The sequence below is a fragment of the Aphidius gifuensis genome, linkage group LG3 (assembly GCF_014905175.1).
Source record: "Aphidius gifuensis isolate YNYX2018 linkage group LG3, ASM1490517v1, whole genome shotgun sequence".
NCBI classification, from domain to species: Eukaryota; Metazoa; Arthropoda; class Insecta; order Hymenoptera; family Braconidae; genus Aphidius; species Aphidius gifuensis.
Window position 1 is genome coordinate 8375972 of NC_057790.1, and position 21404 is coordinate 8397375.

The window sequence follows — 21404 nt, forward strand, 5'->3', positions numbered from 1 at the left end:
AAAATCTAATATGCCTAAAATTATTAAAATATTATAACTTTAATATTGAACAAAAATTTTTATTAATAAAATGCTCTTTTTTTATATTAAATACAAAATAAAAATATACTGTCGTACGTCTGTCGGATTTGTGTCGGAATTGTGTCGGATTTACAATTCTCACAGTCGTGTGTTGGAATTGTGTCGGAATTGTGTGAGAATTGTAAAATCTCACAGTCGTGTACAGATGATTCTGACAGCTAACCTCACTTTTAATACATAAACAGAATTGAGTTTTTTCAATAAAAAAATTATTTAAAAAAAATTCTAATGTGTCTTAAATTATAAAAATATTATTTAGAAATTTTTAGACATAATATTTTATTTTTTAAATGCTTCTTACTATTTATTTTTGTGACTTAGAAATTCTTATAGTCGTGTGTCGGTTTTGTGTCGTTTTTGTATGAGATCAGTGCACAAACCGACTGTCGGACTGGTGTCGGATCGGTGTCGCCATTTTCGCTAGGGTAAGCAAGGAATTAGTATCTCAAAAATAACAAAAAAAAATTATTTACTTATTTAAAAATGTTAATTAACAATTGAATATCTGCTTTTATTATTGAGGTACAAATTCTGCTCTCCCTGGTGGAAATATTACTCCGGCATTACTCCGGCATTTCTCCGTTTTTGGCCTATTTCCGGAGAAATTACTCCGGCATGAGGTTGATGGCGGAGAAATTATTCCGGCAAAAAAGTCGTGGCAGATTAATTTTTCCGACATTAATCTCATGCCGGAGTAATTTCTCCGGAAATGGGTCAAAAATGGAGTAATGGCGGAGAAATATTTCTATCAGGGCTTGACGGTACAAGTTAGCTCACGTTCTGCTCTTTAAAATAAAAAATAAATTATTTTAAAATATTGAATTTTAGAGGCACCCCAGGTAGGAAGTGACGACGGGCACAAGCCTGGGACAAGCCTGATTATCCGGCTCTCGGGCCTGTGTCGGGCCTGAGACACAAGCCTGGGTCAAGTCTGGAATGTTCACGATGTATTTGCTGGTGTCGGACTAGTGTATCGGGCTTGACACAGGCTTGTGTTCCCAGGCTCGACACAGTCTTGTGTTCCCAGGCTTGACACAGTCTTGTGTTCCCAGGCTTGACACCGGCTTGCAAAAAAAATTATAAAAAAATAAAAATAAACATAATAAGCTTTGATTATTATTAATTTATTAAGTTGACATTATTATTTTTTGCGCGATACAATTTGAATTAACGATAAATATATGAACGAAAATAAACGGCGTAACGGGGGATTGATCCTAGGTCTCTCAAGTGGAACTCCAATGCTCTATCAAGTCGACCACGGGGGATTCATGAAAGAGTCAGTCAAAATTTTTTATATGAATGAATTTATTCGAGAGTCAATACACAGTCCTTGTAAAAGCCTGGTACGGTAGTCAAAACCTAATAATTTTTATTTAAAATGTCTATTTACAATTTATAGATCTAATTAATTAATTTTTTTTTTTTTAATTGAATATATGCACAAGTCAAGTCCCGTGTGAGGCTTGGTAAAACGGGCTTGACACAAGGCTCGTGTGAGGCCGGGGAAAACAAAAAACACAGGCTTGACACAGGCTTGGATTATTGAGGCCTGTGTGAGGCCGGTTGAAAACAACGGGGTCAGTCTTGTGTCAAGCCTGTGTTAACAAGGCTCGTGTGAGGCCGGGGAAAACAAAAAACACAGGCTTGACACAGGCTTGGATCATTGAGGCTTGTGTGAGGCCGGTTGAAAACAACGGGGTCAGTCTTGTGTCAAGCCTGTGTTAACAAGGCTCGTGTGAGGCCGGGGAAAACAAAAAACACAGGCTTGACACCGGCTTGAATTATTGAGGCCTGTGTGAGGCCGGTTAAAGACAACGGGAACAGTCTTGTGTCAAGCCTGTGTTAACGAGGCTCGTGTGAGGCCGGGGAAAACAAAAAACACAGGCTTGACACCGGCTTGAATTATTGAGGCCTGTGTGAGGCCGGTTAAAGACAACGGGGACAGTCTTGTGTCAAGCCTGTGTTAACGAGGCTCGTGTAAGGCCGGAGAAAACAATGGGCACAAGCTTGTGTCAAGCCTGTGCTCCCCAGGCTCGATACACGACCCTCGCACAAGCCTGGCACAGTTGTTCAAGCCCGAGAACTCCTACCTGGGTGATTTTTCACCCAGAGCAACGTCGTGTTTTCTTGGGCTTCGAGCGTGCGGCCGGTTATTGCATCCGGACCCTCAAATTATTCTGCGTCTGTAGCATTTTTTTTCCCCCTGAGTCATCTAGAAAAAAAATCGGTTTTAACCCTTTCTCCGCCCTTTAATTTTGAGGTACAAATGGAAACAATTGCGGTAAAAAAAAGTACAAATTAAGACGCTTCTAATGAGTATTCTAGATAATTTTTTTAGGACTTATGCAGGCCAGGTTCACGCATCTGTACAATTCTTCTACATATTTTAATTTAACCGTGAATGATGAAATAATATCGATATTAATTATTTATAAGAAATAACAAATCTTCTTGCATATAAATAAATCGAAAATAAAAACATGTATATATATATATATATACATACTTATATGTAGCTAAGGAAGAATTAAAAAAAAAAGAATAACATTGTACGGCACACACACCCACAAGAAAATAATCGATAACCATGCATACATATGCATATCTCCGTATGTACGACATGAAACGTCTCGAAAGAGGGGATAAGGAGGACATTTAGCTGAGAAATTTATTTTTTAATAAGATTTTGTTCTTGGCTATTTACTGATGTTGATATCTTTTTTATTAGTTATTGGAAAAAATCGAAAGTAGGCTTATTAGAACGAGGGCTATCGATATATATAGTAAAACAATTTTTATTTTTTTTTTTCGGCCAATAGTTAGCCTAAAAACTGATAAATTAGAAATTATGACGTCACAGAGCGCAAACTTAAAATACTTATACCCGGTAAGAGAGTTCGCGTTCGTTCTATATATTTTTTTCTTTCTAAAATTGAGGCGAGACCCTACCGGGTCTCCTGATAATTAAATCTTTAGAAATTCAATCAATAAAACTCATATTATTAATTTTAAAAATACATAATTAATAAGAATTTAAAGAAAAAAAAAATGTATCAAATGTTTATATAAAATAAATTATAAAATGAGAAAAAAAACAAATAATTATTATTTACCTATACATAAACCATTTTAAAATGAATTAAACAATTTAATTTAATTGATAAATTTATTAAATTTATATTTAAAAATCAATTAATTTTTCAATTAAATTGATTTAATATTAATTTTATGATTTTTTTACTGCACAGCATTCTTACACGTGTCTGCAATAAATTTTTACAAATTATTTTACATAAAATAATAAAAGAAGAACATAAAAATAAATGAAAAAAACAAACCTGAAATGTCAGATTATTTTTATTTGATCAATTTTCAAGAATATCAATAAATTCAAATTTTGATTCCACGACAAAGTAAATTTTCCAAAACAAACTCGACAAAAAAAAAAAATAAATAAAAAATTTAGACAAAAGAAATCTAGCTAAGTAAAAAAATTCAGATGGTAAAATAAAGTGTAATTTATAATTTTCAAATAAAATCTTACATCTAATTAAATAATTAAAAATACATGTTAAAATATTTTTCTAAACAAAAGCAATTTTATAATTTTTTTTTTCTTTTAAATTCAAGAAAAACAAAACATTATTGTAAGAATAAAATAAACGTTAAATTTAAAGAAAAATTTTCCAACAAAAAAGAAAAACATAACAGTCAATGACAATAAAGATTTGAAAATAATTAAATTTTATAACTACTTGCTATCAGCTTAGTCTTCGAATTGTTTGGACTTAAAAATTTTCCATCCTTATAAAATTATAAAAATTTATTTGAAACTCGTGTCAACAATAAAAAGCTGACTGGCTTAACCTTCAAATGTTCCAGTTTAATGAATTTTCCATTTGATATTCATAATAATATTATTATAAAAATTATGTTTTTTCAAAATGAACAATTATTTATCATGAAATTTTATAAAATATCGACAAATGCAAACCTTATCATTTCCGTAATGTCTTTTTGAAAACAAAACTGATTAATTTCATAATATCATTACATTTTTAAACTGACTGTACAAGATTTTTTTCCAAATAATAATTTAAAAAAAAAAAAAAACGCTCAAAAATACATATTGAAATATTTTTATAAACAATTACAAGCTAATAACTTTTATTTTAAAATCGGAAAAAAAATTCAAACATTTTAAAAATACAATTCATTTTTTCTATAAATAATTTTCAAATATAATTATATTTTTTTTGAATGGTCAAAATTAATATTGGATTATTCGCATACAACTATCATAAAATAAAAATAAAGTAAATTTTAAATTAAAAAAAAAAAAAAAAAAAAAATTCATAATAACAATAAAAAAATATTAATTAAAAGTTGAAGGCATTGATGGACAGTTTTTCATGACTTCCAACTCTTCTGATATTATCAAGGTTTCAATGCAAGAATCGCCAAATAAAAAATAAGCATTTTCCTCGTATCCATTTCCAGTCATATCAAATACTTTACAGATAATTCCATGAAATGTTCTTTCCCCCAGGTCAGACAATCGATTATAACTTATGTTCACCAATTTAAGTGTACGATATGGAAGATGTATATTCAGCGCTGTTGTAAATACTTGTGGATCAAAATAAGAAATTTCATTATTATTCAATTCAATTGTTTCCAGCTTTTCAAGTTTATCATTAAAAACATATCCAATATGCTTGATTTGGTTGCACGCCAAATTAATTGTCTTCAAATGATTAAGATCAAAAAATGCTTGAGGTTCAATATTTTTAAGATTTGTTTGTGTTATTTTAAAATTAACAAGATGTGGTAAACACATCAATGATTTCCTACGTAACACATCAATTGTACCACCTGTGTACGTGAGCGTTGTGATTGATTGAAATTCCTGAGTTTTTCGATTATCACAAATATTCACTGAATGAGTTTTAACAACTTCCAAATTTTCTAAATATTTTAAATCAATCAACACTTCATTCAAATGGCAATGAATTTCATTTATTTCAATTTTCATAGATTTGAGATTCATCAAATTTTGAAACATATGATCTGTTAGTTCAATTGGTCCAACATCAAAATAAATATTTTCCAACTTTGATAATCCAAAAAATGTATCACGTACAAAATAGCTATCAGTTGATTCAATTGAAGATTTTATTGTCAATGTTTTGATTGGATATTTATCCGTTATATGTTCAAATGCTTTTTTTTGAATTCGTAACATCTTTTCATCTAATAATAGGTCAAGCTTCAAATCACGTAAAATATTAGTCATATAGTCAGGTATACTTGATGCAATTTCAATTCCTCTATCATCAGTAAATACATGTGATAGATCACTTTTTTTTGTACAAATTTTGAACATACCCTGAGTATCACACGATTCAATTTTTTCTGCCATAAAATTACTGAAACCTGACATTGAATCATTCACACAAATTATTGTTCTAACATTATCTAGTATACCGTCTATATTCGTTATTGGATTGTTGTCAATATTCAAACGTTTAATTAATATACCTCTAAACATTTTTTGTCTGAGATATTCTAATTTATTATTCCTCAAATCTACCAATGATACAATCACGTCATCACATGGTGTATCTTTAATAGTCAAAACATCAAAATTCATACATTCATCTGTAAATGTAATGTTTTTTTTTAATGTTTTAAATGCTTCATCTTCAATGATAGATATTGAATTGTAACTCAATATAATTTCATTCAAATTATTCAAATTCATAAATACATTTTTATTAATTCGAGTTAAATTATAATTATAGATTATCGTGAGAGTCTCGAGATTACCGAGATTAATAAATGCTTCATGTTCTATTGTTGCAAGATCACTATTGGTAATTTTAATATTATTGATTCTTGTTAAATCGGAAAATGCTTTTGATGATATCGAATTGAATGAACCACCTTGATAATGAATCGATACAAATTTAAAATTATAAAAAGTTTTAGAAATACTTTGGTATTTGCACTTGATATTACACCTCGTATGATTGACAAAATGAAAAAATTTTGTGTTCTCTAGTTCAAATATAAAATCACACTGAATATCCTCATTTCCATCTGGTTTTATTGAAAGATATTCTAAATTTTTCAAAGGTATAAATGGGTCTTTTATCAGCTTTATTGGTGCAGTCATAAGTGTAAGACTTTTTAGATTCGATAATCCAACAAATGATTTTTTTAGAATTTCAAATGTATTTGCAGTAGACATTATTATTAAAGTTTCAATATGAATATTTAAAAAAGATTGATTTTCAATCACTGATATAAAATTGTCTAAAATTAAAAGTGAATTTAACACATTGAGAACAAGTTGTTGGGTGACTGATACAAGTGATGTTCCATTTGTACAAATTTTAAATAAATAATTATCACTAAAATAACAATTTGAATCACGAAATAATTGATTTTTATTTTCTGCAAATTCATAACTCAGTTGATTAAAATATACCTTGGTTCCAGCATCAATACCCCATCGTTGATTATCATCAAACTCACTAATTGGGTTATTCATCATATAAATTGTATTTATTTTTGATTCTTTAAATTCACCATGGACAATAAGAAGTATATTATTCGAAGAAACATCAACTATTTTGCATTCAATAAATGACAAAGACTGATTGCTCAGTTCGTCTATAAAATTGTTGCTCAAATTTATCAAAAAACATTGTTCATTATCAATCAAATCAAAGGATAAATTATCAATACTTTTTATTGAATTGTTACTTAAATCCAATATTTTTATACTTTCAAGTCCTTTGAAAGCATACGGAGGAATAATTTGTAATAAATAATTATGAGTTAATGAAAGTACTTCTAATTTTTCTAAATACTCAAAAGCATATGGTTCTAAAACTGACAAACGTGTTTCAGTAACTATCAACTTTTTAATGTTTTTCAAACATGCCAATTGACTTTTTGATATTCTAAAAATATTCCCACCTGTATACTGAAGTTCTGTGATGTTCAGGAAGCCATTTAACTCATCACAAATACCAATGATATCATTATCCAATAATTCTAATTTTTTTAATTTTGGAAAATTTGGAAGGATTTCATGAATTCTTGTAAATTCTTCATTGACTTTCAATTTCAAATATAATAAATAATTTAATTTTTGAAAAGTAAACAAATCTAGTTCTACTGGTCCTGAAGTTATTTCCAGATTTTCAAGTTTTTCTAAATTTGCAAAAGCAAATGGTTCAATTATCACATTTTCATTTGATAATTCGAGTATCAAAGTTTTTGTTTTGACGGTGTTATTCTTATTATTGAAGACATCGTTGCGAATTATTTTGACAGTTTTATCAAAAAAATTGAGTGTGTTGATATCATCTCGGGGGAAAAGATATTCTGATTTGAATTCGATCAATTCATGATTGTTTGTTTTGCAAAATCTGTTGAGATGATTCATCTCGTAACACACTGGAGCTTCAGATGACACAATGTTTAGATGAATAATTATTGTTGGAATTATTATCCATGAAATTGATAATTTCTTCATATTTATTTCTTTTCGCGTGAATATTTAATAGTCAGCTCGAAAAAATTGATACACAATAAATATATAATAAACGACTTTAAATGCTTCAGGTTTTATATAAAACTGAAGAATTTTCGTCTCACCTTCGAGTTTATATCGCTTGCATTTTGCTGATAAAACTAAACGTTTCAAAATAACAAATTTTTTTATTATCATTGAAAAATATATTGCTAATGTTTTACGAGTGTAAAATTTTTAATATATATTCGAAAAATAATAATATAAATTTTATTTCAAACTCGTGTTTGGCCATAAAAATATGAACTACTTGTTATCTTTTTAGCCTTGAAATTCTTCAGGTTAAAAAAAGTTTTTATATAAAATATTGAAAAATTAATAATTAATACAAGTGAATATGGTTTTTTTTATTTTACATTTTTTTTATTAAAACTTAATTTTATTGATAAGTTTTCTATAAATAAATTATCCAATGCAATTGATAAAGATAATATAAAGAAATATTTTACAGCTCGAAATAATTATTAATTTAAAAGAATAATTTTTTAAAATATATTCTATTCTTCGTTTATAATATGAAAACATTTTTCTTTCAATTTTTATATTTTTCAGTTATTTATTTATCAACAGAACAACCTTGACAGTAATAATAAAATTTAATTTTTTATGTTATATTTATGTTTATTACAGACACTTCTATACTTGTTGAACATTTAAAAATATATTTCTTTATGAAAATAATTTTTAAAAAATAAATAAAATATCCATAGTTTACGATCATATTCATTTATCAGCATTAACGTCACCACTAACATTGAATTTATATGATCATTCGAAGTTTAGGTATTTCCGCAAATAAAAAAATATAAAAATAAATGGAAAAAATATTTTATGCTATATTTCATAAACATTTATAACAAAATTGGTGCAAATTTATTGATGATACTTCAGTCTTAAAGTATTGAGTTGTCAGTTGTGTTTGAGTTTTCAAACGGTCGAAGTAGTTAAACGGCTTATCGTGTACTTTATTTCTGGTGTGATAATTGATAATCCAAAAAAAAAAAAAAAAATGAAGAGATTCATGAAGCTGTCGATACTGATATCACTGATGATTATTGTTAATCTGCAAGTCATATCATCGAGTATAGTCTGCACTATATTGGAAACGGTGAATACAGTTTGTAGAACAGATCAAGGTGAATTGATACCTTTCAAAGCCGAATACTTGGATTCGAGAGATACCTCTGAAGGAATAGTTGAGTATGTAGATAATTCAATCGACACTATTAACGATTATGTATTTAACGATCCACCCTTCTATCAAAATACAAAGTCTTTAAAATTGCGCTTGTCAAATGAAACTTTATTCATAAGCCCGAATGCTTTTCATTTATCAAATCTCGAGCATTTAGAGATAACTCCAGGTTCAGTTCAATTGGAACTGAACATTTTTGAAGACTTGGATAATTTAAAGTCTCTTAAATTGAAGATTAATGAAACATCTATAGAACTCCATGAAATATTGCCGAATTTTCAAAAGTTAGAAAGTTTAGAATTGATAGAAAATGACATTGAAAGTATTTGCGATCCATCAGGCAATGCACTTAACATATCAAGTCTAAATTATACAGCAAGTCATATCAATAGCCTATCATCAGGGTCATTTAAATGTTTGCCAAATCTCAAGAGTTTAGTAATAACAGAAACAAACTTGTCACTGATAGAAGTTGGTGCATTTGAAAATTTAAAAAAATTGGAAACACTGAGATTAACGTCTAATTGGCAGCTAACAAATATTTCTAGCTATTTTTTTAATGAATCTAAAATATTAGAAGTTATAGATTTGGCTAACAATTCAATATTAAAAATAGATCGCGATGCATTTGATTCAATAAATAAAAATTGCAAAATGCTAAATTTAAGTTACAATTTATTGGGATATCTTGAATTTGAATGTTTCAAAAATTTAGAATGTGAAACAATTGATCTTGGTGGAAATAATATTCACTATATTGGAAGTAATGAATTTGAAAATTCAATAATTCTTAGAATGTTTTTGGATGATAATATTATTGATAAATTTAATAACAAAAGACGTTGGAGTCTTAAAAATTCTACCGTAGTATATTTTAAGTTTGATCATGATGAAACTGCAGCTAACACAGATAAGACCTACAGCCATTGTTATGAGAGTGATCAGGCTATTTATGTTATTTGCAAAAAAGTCAAATATATTGTATCAGTAAAACAGCGAGTGTTGCCTTATCGACTTTTGCCAACGTCACTTGCAATTTATGACAACGAAAGATTTGGGATTGATCCAAATGCATTTGTTGATTTGAGCATTGAAACATTGATAATAGAATCATCTGCAGACCACTTTGGTGTACGACAAAACGCATTTCTAAAAAATGTTGTTAACGAAATCGTTTCCCGTTGAAAATTGAAAATTTTCAAAACTCCGGCGAATACGGGTTTTTTAATTACGGAACCATATTTATCATTATTATTATTATACATAATATATTTTTTTTAAAAATATTTATTTGAATATAAATATTGTACACAATAATAACAATGATAACATTTGAACCTAACCTCAATATAACATGTATATATTTTTAACTATACACTGAGAGAAATTTTAACTAAAAATTACAAACGTATAAGAAAAAATTACAAAGCGAATAGTAAAAACTGCGTTCCTCCGATTATTTGTAAGAATTATTCGTATATTGATAAATAATTTTTACAATAAAGTTATGTAAAAAATTTGGCCATTGACTATATACAACACTAAGCCATAAAAATTACATAATTTTATTGTAATTTCTCTTTAAAAAAAATGACTAAATTCACGATACTCACAAGTAAATTCTAGCAGACTGAGAATTTACGCACTACCGGTTTTAGAATTTACTATATTTTATTATAAATTTTATTTAAAAGTTGGACATTTTTTGGTGCTAAGTTCGGCAGTTTGTGCTAGATTCACGGAGAACGGCAATCAATTCCCGGCAACATTTTTTTCTTTTCTGTTTACACGCTCAAAACTCGAAAACTAATTGATAAATAGAAAAAATTCATTCTTGATAAATTGTTTAGAAATAAATTACCAACAATAAACCTCGCTTAACCCCATACCTAGCTTCAACAGATAAGGCTGTAGAAATGCTTGAAAATACATGACAATTCAATCATTTGTTCAATCAGTCGGCCATCTTTGTATTATTTCGCCCCACAACCAGAATTTTTACAAAGCGATATAGTAAAAAATATTTAAGTCTATGCTAACTTTTATATGTGTATATGATAAATTTTATTATATGTATTAGAATATTTATTAAATTGTTCAGTATTTTTTATTTGAACTTATAATATTTTTTATCGTTTCCACAAAACATGTATGTGCTTTATTTTAATTAACTCATAACTCATTATCTAAGAGATTAATCAAAAAAAGTAATTCTTTATAAATTGTTTAGAATTGAATTCTCAATAATTAACTCCACTCAACCCCATGTCTATCTGCAATAGATAACGATGTACAGAGACTTGAAGTAACATAACAATTTTTTGACATTGTGTGACATTTTACATAATTTTATTGTAGAATATCATCTCTCGCGGCCAATCCCAGAAATAAAACAAAAATTACAAAGCAGTATAGTAATTTCTATTCAACATGGGTTTTAATTTTTAGTTAAAATTTCTCTCAGTGTATACATATATATATTTGATGTTTCTTTTCTAGTTGTAATTTAATTTTTTAAAAAATTTAAAAAAGTTAACAGTTATCTTATTTTTCTACTTAGATCAAAAACTTTTACTATTTTTATTTTTTTAAATTTTATTCTTACTATTTAAAGGAAAGATCGATGAAAAGAAATACCGACTTACCGATCGAAATATATTTTTTGATTGGCGCATGCGTACAAACTTTTTATTTAGAAGAAATTGTTGTAAATAATAAATTGGTAATTGTTTGGACAACCGATAACTTTTGAATAAATAAACGCAAAAAAATTATGTTGCATTCAAAAAATTCTTTATAAAAATTGCCACAGCCAAGGATATGATAGAACTTCCAAGTACAACTTTTTAAAGGTCCTTTATTCATTACAAAGTTCGCGATGACACCTATTATTATAAACAATCGTCTTACAACTGAAAATGGGTGGTTTTGACATTTCTAAATATAGCCTTGGCTGTAGAGATTTTGATGAGGAAAATTTTAAGACCAAATATGACTCTGTGAGATAATTTTTAAAAAAGTTATGAAGTGTCTAAAAAAACACAAATTCTGATATTCTGTTAATTAACAAATTTCTAGCAACAATAAAAAAAAAAAAAAATCGTAATTTTGTAGAGTTTTTAAAAAAAACCATCCTGGCAAAAAATTGCATCCATGATTTGTTCTTAGTTTTCTTAATATATCGAGTTTAAAATTTTTGCATTATCTATTTTTATCAACAATTAATTAACTAATAATCCAAAATTTTTCTTTCATATCTTTGGCTGTAGATCTTTTCAAAACCTTTAATTTAAGCCTATTTCAAACTCTCTATCTTAAATAGTTTAGAAGATATGAACATTATTTATTTTTTGCCAGTGATTTCAATACGTAAGGCTTCGCCTCCGTAAAATGAAAAATCTTAAAAATCTTCAACTTATTACCAGTCGAATTGTATTACTTGAAGATTCAATTTTACCAATAAAAGATACTTTGGAAAGTTTAACTTTATCGTTATATGAATCTAGTGTTTTTCTCTATGAAATATTGTTAAGAATGGAAAATTTAAAAACGTTAACAATTGAAAACCACGATGCTTTCAATTTTCACCAATGTGTCGTTGATGATAATAGTAATTATATAACGTTGGAAAGTCTCAGATATGATGGTGGTTCATTTGAAAAGATTTCATCTAAATCACTGGAATGTTTAAAAATGTTGGATAATCTAGCTATACATAAAAGCAGTCTTCAAGAAATTCATGCTGGAGCATTTAGTGGTCTTGAAAATCTAAGAATTCTCAATATACAGTTTAATCAAAATTTAACTGTCATTAAAAAAGGTGTACTCGATGGATTACAAAAATTGGATATACTAGCCCTGGTATTCAATATCATGTTTCTTCGATACCTCGAAAAGTATTCGAGATATCGAAGTTCTGTTGCGACCAATATTTTTTGCTTGCAATGACGTTCTAATATTACTCATAAAATCTTGTCTCTATGAATATCGTAATCTTGCTAAAAATCCCGAAATCGAAAATAGAAACAGCTTTTGCGGCACGGGTTAATGTTGAGTAAAAATTCTGAAAATTTGAGAGAATTTTTTTTTATATATTTCTAACCAAATGAGGGGGTGAGAGTGATCAAATTCCACCATAGCTTTTTTAAGGACCACCCTAATATATATATATATATATATGTAATTTCAAATGAATATCAACACGTACTTCATCGTGAGGCATGACTCTTGTATAATTTGATTCTTGATGATTTGTAAAATCTCTTAGCACTGAATGTACTGGAATATTATTTCGCAGTGGTTGTAATATATTGGTCGATTTTTAATATTTATAATTTCGCGATTCAATCCCAGTATGAGTCTTCTATTAATTGTCTCTGGTTGGTTAATTTTTTCTTCAAAATTATCTGTTTTCTTTTTTCTTTGAGGTATAGGTTCTTCGATTTCTTCTATATCAGATTGTTTATCATCAGTATAATCTATTTCGGATGACACTGGTTCTTCATTTTCGATATTATTTTTTTCAATTCTTTCATATTGTTTTTTTTTATTTCGTTTATCGATTGGCTGTCCATTTTCATTATTTACGTATACGTAATAAATGATATAAGGTGGTATACACAAACGTTTTTCCAGAACCACCTAGCCCATCAATATAAAAATAATTATTTAATTTTTTTTCCTTATTTCCCAACAGAATATGAAGAATTTTATCCTCAATAATTCTCTGTTTTTTATTTAACTTGTTATATTAAGGTCGACCTATTTGTTCAGGATCCTAATGAACGTAATGTTGATTACCAATAATATCTTCAAATTCATTAAGAAGTGGCATTGTTGGAAAGTTATTCAAATCTGATTTTTCACGACATAATAAAATATATTAATTTCGTTATATGCTTTGGCGAGAGATTGAGCTAAAGTATTATTTCGTTGAAAATCTTGAGACATAGAGTCTTTAAACTTTTCCCACAATTCTCTTGGATGACAATATATTAAAATGCGTACAAATAAATTTCGGAACTGTCTGGGCATCATCTATACCTTTCTTTGTCATTGCACGATCCCATTCAGCATCATTTTCGATTAAGCCTAGTGCCAAGCATGCTCCATGAAAACTATCATAAATTATACTGTCAACTGTTCTTATACTTTCAAAACTTGTAGCTCCTTTTACCGTGTTCAGCAACAATCGAAGATGAAAAAATTTTATTTGACTTGGGCTTATCATTCGTCATAATACATTGGTCCAATCACATTGAATTGTTGTTTACGAATTTCCCATGATAACGACGTAGCCCCTGTTCTTTTTTTGAATACATAATAAGTAGGAATTTCTGCATATGTAAAGTTTCAAGCTGAAAAGTAATCCATCAACACTGTTTTTTTATCCATTGAAGCCCGTATCGATTCTTTACTTGCTTCGTCACTTATCGTAACTAACTGTTGATTAGGTAAATGGACTGGCAAACGTGTAATTGAATGACTCGTTTGCAGAGGTCTTCCGTAAATTCTATCACACGCTTCCACAGGACTAACGTATCTAGTATCGTTGAAATAAAAAAAAACAAAAGACATTTTATTTTTTGTTTCAGATACGACTATGCGGAAGAAAATTAAGTGTGCTGTCTAAGTCATCAATAAGGACAAGCAACATTCGCAAAGGTAAGATTTTTATCAAATAATTAATTGATTTAAATTTGTTTTTTTTTTTTTATATTGTTAACATTCTCTAATTTTTTATTCATTTTATTTGTTATAGAGTTCCTGAAATATTTAGATGAGCAACAGAAATCACGGGAAAAATTTGACGAATATGAAGAGATCATGAATCGAATGGAAGGTGATGGCATTGATGATGAAGAAAACCACAGTGATGATGATAATGATGATAATAATGATGGAAATGATAATAATATCATCATATTGGAAAATGATGAGGAAGAAGATAATAATAATAATAATGATGATGATAATAATGAAAATATTATTATTGATGATGATGATGATCTATACATATAGATAGTGATATAGATGAATAAAAAATTGACAACGAACGTCTACTTTGTTGATTATAATAAAAAAGTTGCAATAATTCATACACTCATATGCTTCCACCACTAAATAAACTTTTATATACTGGTGGTTCAATTATTATATTACACAGTGAATCATTAATTTGTTTGCCAAAACTTTCAATATTTAAAATAACAGCAACAAATTTAGCCACACTCGAAGAAGATGCATTTTTTGGACTTGATAATTTATTGACAATCAATTTGTCACACAACAATCTCACACATATTCCCAACAATGTTTTTAATAAACTTAATAAATTGAATGAACTGACACTTCATCATAATTCTATTAAGACAATTGAAATGGGGGCATTGGTATTGAACCACGCTATGAAATTTGTGAATATAAGCAATAATCAATTGGAACGAATCACCGCAGGAACATTCAAAGGAATGATATGCGATTATCTAGATTTGAGTGGAAATATAATTTTATCTCATGAGAGAAATATACTTGCTCTTACGGAAATAAAAAAGTCAAATATCAATGGACATGTTAGTACTAGAGGTCATGCATCAAAATCTGAGGATCCACCAATAAATGATTATCATGTCAGCTGGACTAGTTGGGGTTTAGGTTGTGATGGTAAATTAACGTATGGATACAAATATGGTAGAAGAACATGTCCAGTAGTGGTATTTAAAGTTGGAGGGTCTAAACAAATAAGCAAGTATAGTACATCAATATCGACTCAAACCTTTGTCGGGCAACCGAGGTGTTTCCACATGATTTCATATTTTATTTTTCATTTATTTTTGATTTTTTTGAAAATAATTAAGCAGAAAAATATAATTGTCCTTGGTTTGTTACAATGTTTGTTTGATTTTTTCAATAATAATTACTTCATTAAATTGTTTTAAATTAAGCGATAAAATACTATTAAAAAATTTTTGAAAAATCTGTAAAATGATTTAAATTTGTTATTTATAATTATGTTATATTTAATTGCACAAGAATTTGTTTAAATGTAAGAGTTGAAAATAAATCACACATCTAAAATATTTCCTCGATTGTTGATTTTATTTTATTTTATTGATATACGAAAAATCTCGGACTTTGACTAAATAAAAAAAATGCAACAAATAACAAATATTAAAATTTTTTCAATACATACTGAAGAATATATTTTTTGCAATTTATACATGTAAATTTCATCAAAATAACCAAGCGATAAATTTCGAAACTGAAACTACATAAAGCAACAAATAGTTATGATATATTTACTGCCATATTTACACGTGTTTGCAATTACTTTTTACGATTTAAAAACATTAGATAATTTACTGCACTATATGTGTCTTTTGCAACAACATTACTTTTTGTCGTTATCTTTTTAAATAATTTATTGACCAATAAAATAATGTTGACGCATTGTTATTGAAGCTAAATTTTTCATTTTATTGCGGCTTGTGAAACATTTTAAAATGTATAAAAAAATATATACATATATGTATATTGTATATAAACAATTTGATATTATATTAAACGTTTAGTATATTACAGTGGCATTGAATTTATACTAACGTTTTTTCCAAAATAGTCAGGAGTATACGTGGAAATATATTATTGAGTTGTCAGTGTTGTTTCAAATCGCAAACAGTGGGAGTAGTTAGAAAACTATCCAAGTATTGTCAACCGATAAAGAAAAGATGAAGGAATCTATAAGTTTATGGATATGGATAACATCTATAATTATCATTCGACTTCAACACATTTCATCGAGTATGATCTGCATGAAATTAAAAACGATTGATCGAGTTTGTAAAACAGATGAAGGTAAATTGATACCATATAAACCAGAATACATAAATTCAAAAAATAATCCAGAAGAATCAGTTGAATATAAAGATAATTCAATAAATATTATTCACGATTTTGTATTCTATGATTCACCTTCCTATCGTAAAACGAAAAGTTTAAAATTGCGTTTATCAAATGGAATTTTAATAATAAGCCCATTAACATTTCATTTATCGAAACTTGAGCATCTAGAAATAACTCCAGGCTCAGTTATGTTGGAACCAAAAACTTTTCAGAGATTAAATCATTTAAAGTCTCTTAAATTGAAAGTTAATGAAACAGATGTAAGTTTTTATCAAGTATTGCCAAATTTTCCGAATTTAGAAAGTTTAGAATTGATTGAATATGAATTTGAAAGTATTTGTGATCCATGGAACACTCATCTCAACATATCAAGTTTAAATTATACAGCAAGTATTATTAATAAACTATCATCAGGGTCATTCAGATGTTTGCCAAATCTTAAGAGTTTAATAATAACGAGAACAAACGTGTCCGTGATAGTATTTGGTGCTTTTGAAAATTTAAAAAACCTAGAAAGACTAGAATTAACATCCAACTGGGGAATAACTTCTATCCCAAGAAATTTTTTGCATGAATTGACAAATCTGAAAATCCTGAATTTAGCTAACAATTCAATATTGAGAATTGACAGTGATGCATTTGCTCCAATAAATAACAATTGTCAAATACTTAATCTAAGTTACAATTTTTTGGAATTTTTGGAATATGGATGTTTCAAAAATTTTGAATGCGAAACAGTTGATCTTGGTGGAAATAACATTCAGTATATTGGAAGTAATGAATTTAAAAATTCAATAATTATTAGATTGTTTTTGGATGACAATATTATTAATAAATTCGATAACAAAAGACGTTGGGGTCTCCAAAATTCTACCACAGTATATTTTAAGTACAATTATTACGAAACTGTGACTAACACAGATAAAAACTACACCCATTGTTATGAGAGTGATCAGGATATTTATGTTATTTGCAAAAAACTAAAATATATATCATCGGTATCACAGAAAGTGTTGCCTTATAGACTTTTGCCAACGACACTTGCAATTTATGACAATGGAGCATATGGAATTAATTCCGATGCCTTTGTTGATTTGAGCATTGAAACATTGATAATAGAATCATCTGCCGATGCGTTTCATGTACGAGAAAACTCATTTATGAACATGAAGAAACTCAAAAATCTTCAACTTATTACAAGTCGAATTATTCTAAATGAAGGTTCAATTTTACCAATAAAGGATACCTTGGAAAATTTGACATTGTCAGTAGATGAATTATATGTTTATCTTTGTAAAGTAATAATAATGTTAAAAAAATTAAAATTCTTGATAATTCAAAATCACTATGCTTTTCAATTTCATCAGTGTGGTGTTTTTAATAATGATTATTATATCACACTGAGAAGTCTCAGATATAATGGTGGATCATTCGAAATTCTTCCATCAAAATCATTTGAATTGTTAAAAACATTGGAACATCTAGCTATTTATCAAAGTAGTCTTCAAGAAATTGAAGCTGAAGCATTCAATGGTCTTCAAAATCTTAGAATTCTTATCATACAGTTCAATCGAAATTTAACTGTCATCAAGAAAGGTGTACTCAGTGGATTGAAAAACTTGGATATACTTATATTGAAACGCAATTCAATATCACTTATTGAGGATGAAGTATTTATGGATTTAAATAAAACAATATCTTTGTTAGACCTTAGTAGCAATAAAATACAATCAATCACACAAAAAACTTTTGAAGGAGTTCTTATTGGACAATTAGATCTTTCGGATAATCGAATAATACATTATGACGAACAATATATGAAAGTTGGAACACTTTATATATTTAATAATGATAAAATAATTTATAAAGATGATAGCAAAGTAACTAAAATTCAATCATCATGTCACATGCAAGGATTATTGATAATTTGTGTTGAAGACAATGTCATGACATTTGTAAGTCTCAATCAAAATTTACTTGACCCTGATATAGAATTGTCTGATTTACGTAAAAGCTCAATTGATATACCAATTGAAATACAAGTTAATAATATATCATCAATTGATAAAAATGCATGGGTCTTTATGAACAAGCAATATTATATAAAAACGTTGATTATTTTTAAAGATAATGAAAATAAATTCACGTTTGAAGAACGTTCATTAGAGCCGTTGAAAAAATTACAAAGTTTAGAATTAAATATTGGACCAATTACACTAAAGTCCAATCACTTTAAAAACCTTGAATTGTTAAGATCCTTAGCAATTCAAGTTGATGAAAAAAAAACATGCCTGAGTAGATCATTTGTAAAATTGGTTAATTTAAGAGGTTTGGAAATTTTCAAAAATAATTCTGTTAGTATTTGCAATAATTCATACACTCATATGCTTCCACCACTGAATAAACTTTTATATACTGGTGGTTCAATTATTATATTACACAGTGAATCATTAATTTGTTTGCCAAAACTTTCAATATTTAAAATAACAGCAACAAATTTAGCCACACTCGAAGAAGATGCATTTTTTGGACTTGATAATTTATTGACAATCAATTTGTCACACAACAATCTCACACATATTCCCAACAATGTTTTTAATAAACTTAATAAATTGAATAAACTGACACTTCATCATAATTCTATTAAGACAATTGAAATGGGGGCATTGGTATTGAACCACGCTATGAAATTTGTGAATGTAAGCAATAATCAATTGGTTAATATCAAAGCAGGAACATTCAAAGGAATGAAATGTGACTACCTTGATTTGAGTGGAAATAAAATTTTATCTCATGAGATAAATATACTTGGTCTTGCTGATATTAAAAAATGGAATATTAATGGTCATATCGGTTTTCAAGGTCATGCTACAAAAGCCGAGGATCCATAGTCATCATGTGACCTGGATTAATTGGGCGAGAGAAATTGTCATGGTAAATTTACGTACGCATACTAATATCCTTGAATTTGTTATTTGATTATATTTAATTGTACAAAAAATTTTTTGTATGTAAGAATTCGAAATAAACATTTATTATTTTGTGGTTCATATCTAAAATATTTTTCGATCGTTTCTTTTATTATTTTCAACTCACGACAAACCTTGAACAAATTTCCAACATTGAAATCATTTTTAATGCATACTGGGAAATATATTTTTTGCAATTTATACCGATAAACTTTAACAAAGCAACATGACAATAAATTTTAATCTAAAATTACATTTTTCATTTCAATTTTTTTCTTGAAATCATACTTTGTCAATGTTTTACGAGTTTAGAATATCTACAATCATGATAATTTCATTTTAGCTTCCTGTTTAACTATATAAAATATTAACTACTTGTTATCTTGTTGTTTGCCAAATTCTTTAGAATAGAAAAAATATTTTTCTACAATAATAAAAAATTCATTCATCAATACAAGAATATATTTAATTTTTTTTTGCTTTAAAAACTAAATTCAAAATTTAATAATAAAAAATATAATGAATTTTTTCATCAACATTTTATATTATTGTTTCGATAAACAAAATATCTCTTTAAATTAATAAAAATATTCAAGCCAAAAATCAATTTTAATTCAGTAAAAAAAATTATTCAAAAAATTTATTTTATTTTTTGTTTTTTTTTTTTTTTTTATCTTTTTTTATTATACAATTGTCGTAAAAATTAAATATTCATTTGACAAATATTTTACAGATATAATCTGGAAGAATATGATCAACTTATTTAAAAAAAAAAAAAAAAAAACACCAAAACAAATTAATATAATAAACGTCATAATTTTCTAATAACAAATTACATTTTCTATTTCATTATTTAGTTTATAACAACAATAAACATTTATAATAATTTTTAAAAGTATTAAGGTGAAACACCAGTTCTGTTTTACCGTTAAAGTCTGTATGCTTTTATATATACAAAAAAAATACTATTATTATTATTGAAATTTTTTCCTATATAAAACACATGGACTCTACCGGTAAAAAACAACAACTGAAAAAATTTCAATGCCGTATATCCTCCTTATATATTATTTTATTATTATTAAATATACAGGATGTCTTGTATGTCGCGCATGCCAGGTATACCACGAGATTGAACGTGAAATTTTAAATCGTACGTGTTTTTAAATTTTGGGTCTACGACGCTTTGTGCCCGAGTTATTAACTTTTTAAGTTGACCAATGAGAATCGAGCGTCGACAATTATCATCATTATGGCGTCTGAACCCACGTGTGTGTTTACGCGCCATGGATTAAAATGTTTTTGTTTTTTTAATTAATTCAAAATTCGAACGCCAGATAGAGCTATATCATAAATTCGCTAGATGAATGCACAGCTGCATACTCACACATACAGCACTCACACTAATTATGACAAAATAACAATAATAATAAAAACATTATGTGATTTATTTTTTGATCACATTTTAATTTAAAATACTTTTATATTTCTTTGATCACATTATGTGATTATTCTATCAATGTGATCAATAAATAAATCACATAATGTGATCAAAAAATATGATCTTTTCTAATTTAAAATCACATTTATATTTTATATATATTTTTATATATATCTAGATGTTCCATCATTTTTAAACTTTCAAATG

At 27.5% G+C, this 21404-nt stretch overlaps 3 protein-coding genes across 3 annotated transcripts; all 3 read left to right on the top strand.

The window, feature by feature from the left end:
- Window positions 1-8738: 8738 nt before the first annotated feature.
- LOC122850840 (leucine-rich repeat-containing protein 15-like) lies at window positions 8739-10070 on the top strand. The gene has a single exon (XM_044149901.1). The coding sequence runs from the start codon at window positions 8739-8741 to the stop codon at window positions 10068-10070; it is 1332 nt and encodes a 443-aa protein (XP_044005836.1).
- A 2205-nt stretch (window positions 10071-12275) lies between these two features.
- On the top strand, window positions 12276-15786 carry LOC122850841 (leucine-rich repeat-containing protein 15-like). Its single transcript, XM_044149902.1, has 5 exons — window positions 12276-12746; window positions 14480-14549; window positions 14647-14757; window positions 15099-15548; window positions 15746-15786. The coding sequence occupies exons 1-5, from the start codon at window positions 12276-12278 to the stop codon at window positions 15784-15786; spliced, it is 1143 nt and encodes a 380-aa protein (XP_044005837.1).
- An 826-nt stretch (window positions 15787-16612) lies between these two features.
- LOC122850842 (toll-like receptor 4) lies at window positions 16613-19678 on the top strand. Its single transcript, XM_044149903.1, has 2 exons — window positions 16613-18865; window positions 19436-19678. Exons 1-2 carry the CDS (start codon window positions 16613-16615, stop codon window positions 19676-19678), a joined length of 2496 nt encoding a protein of 831 aa, XP_044005838.1.
- Window positions 19679-21404: the final 1726 nt, after the last annotated feature.

What these genes read in the sequence shown, in the direction of transcription:
- LOC122850840 (XM_044149901.1), top strand. Translation starts at nt 8,739, where the DNA reads ATGATTATTGTTAATCTGCAAGTCATATCATCGAGTATAGTCTGCACT.
- LOC122850841 (XM_044149902.1), top strand. Translation starts at nt 12,276, where the DNA reads ATGAAAAATCTTAAAAATCTTCAACTTATTACCAGTCGAATTGTATTA. An exon ending in AATTGGATATACTAGCCCTG is followed by an intron (nt 12,747 to 14,479) that starts GTATTCAATATC and finishes TTTTTGTTTCAG; the next exon opens with ATACGACTATGCGGAAGAAA. An exon ending in TTGGGGTTTAGGTTGTGATG is followed by an intron (nt 15,549 to 15,745) that starts GTAAATTAACGT and finishes ATAATTAAGCAG; the next exon opens with AAAAATATAATTGTCCTTGG.
- LOC122850842 (XM_044149903.1), top strand. Translation starts at nt 16,613, where the DNA reads ATGAAGGAATCTATAAGTTTATGGATATGGATAACATCTATAATTATC. An exon ending in CAATTGATAAAAATGCATGG is followed by an intron (nt 18,866 to 19,435) that starts GTCTTTATGAAC and finishes AATTCTATTAAG; the next exon opens with ACAATTGAAATGGGGGCATT.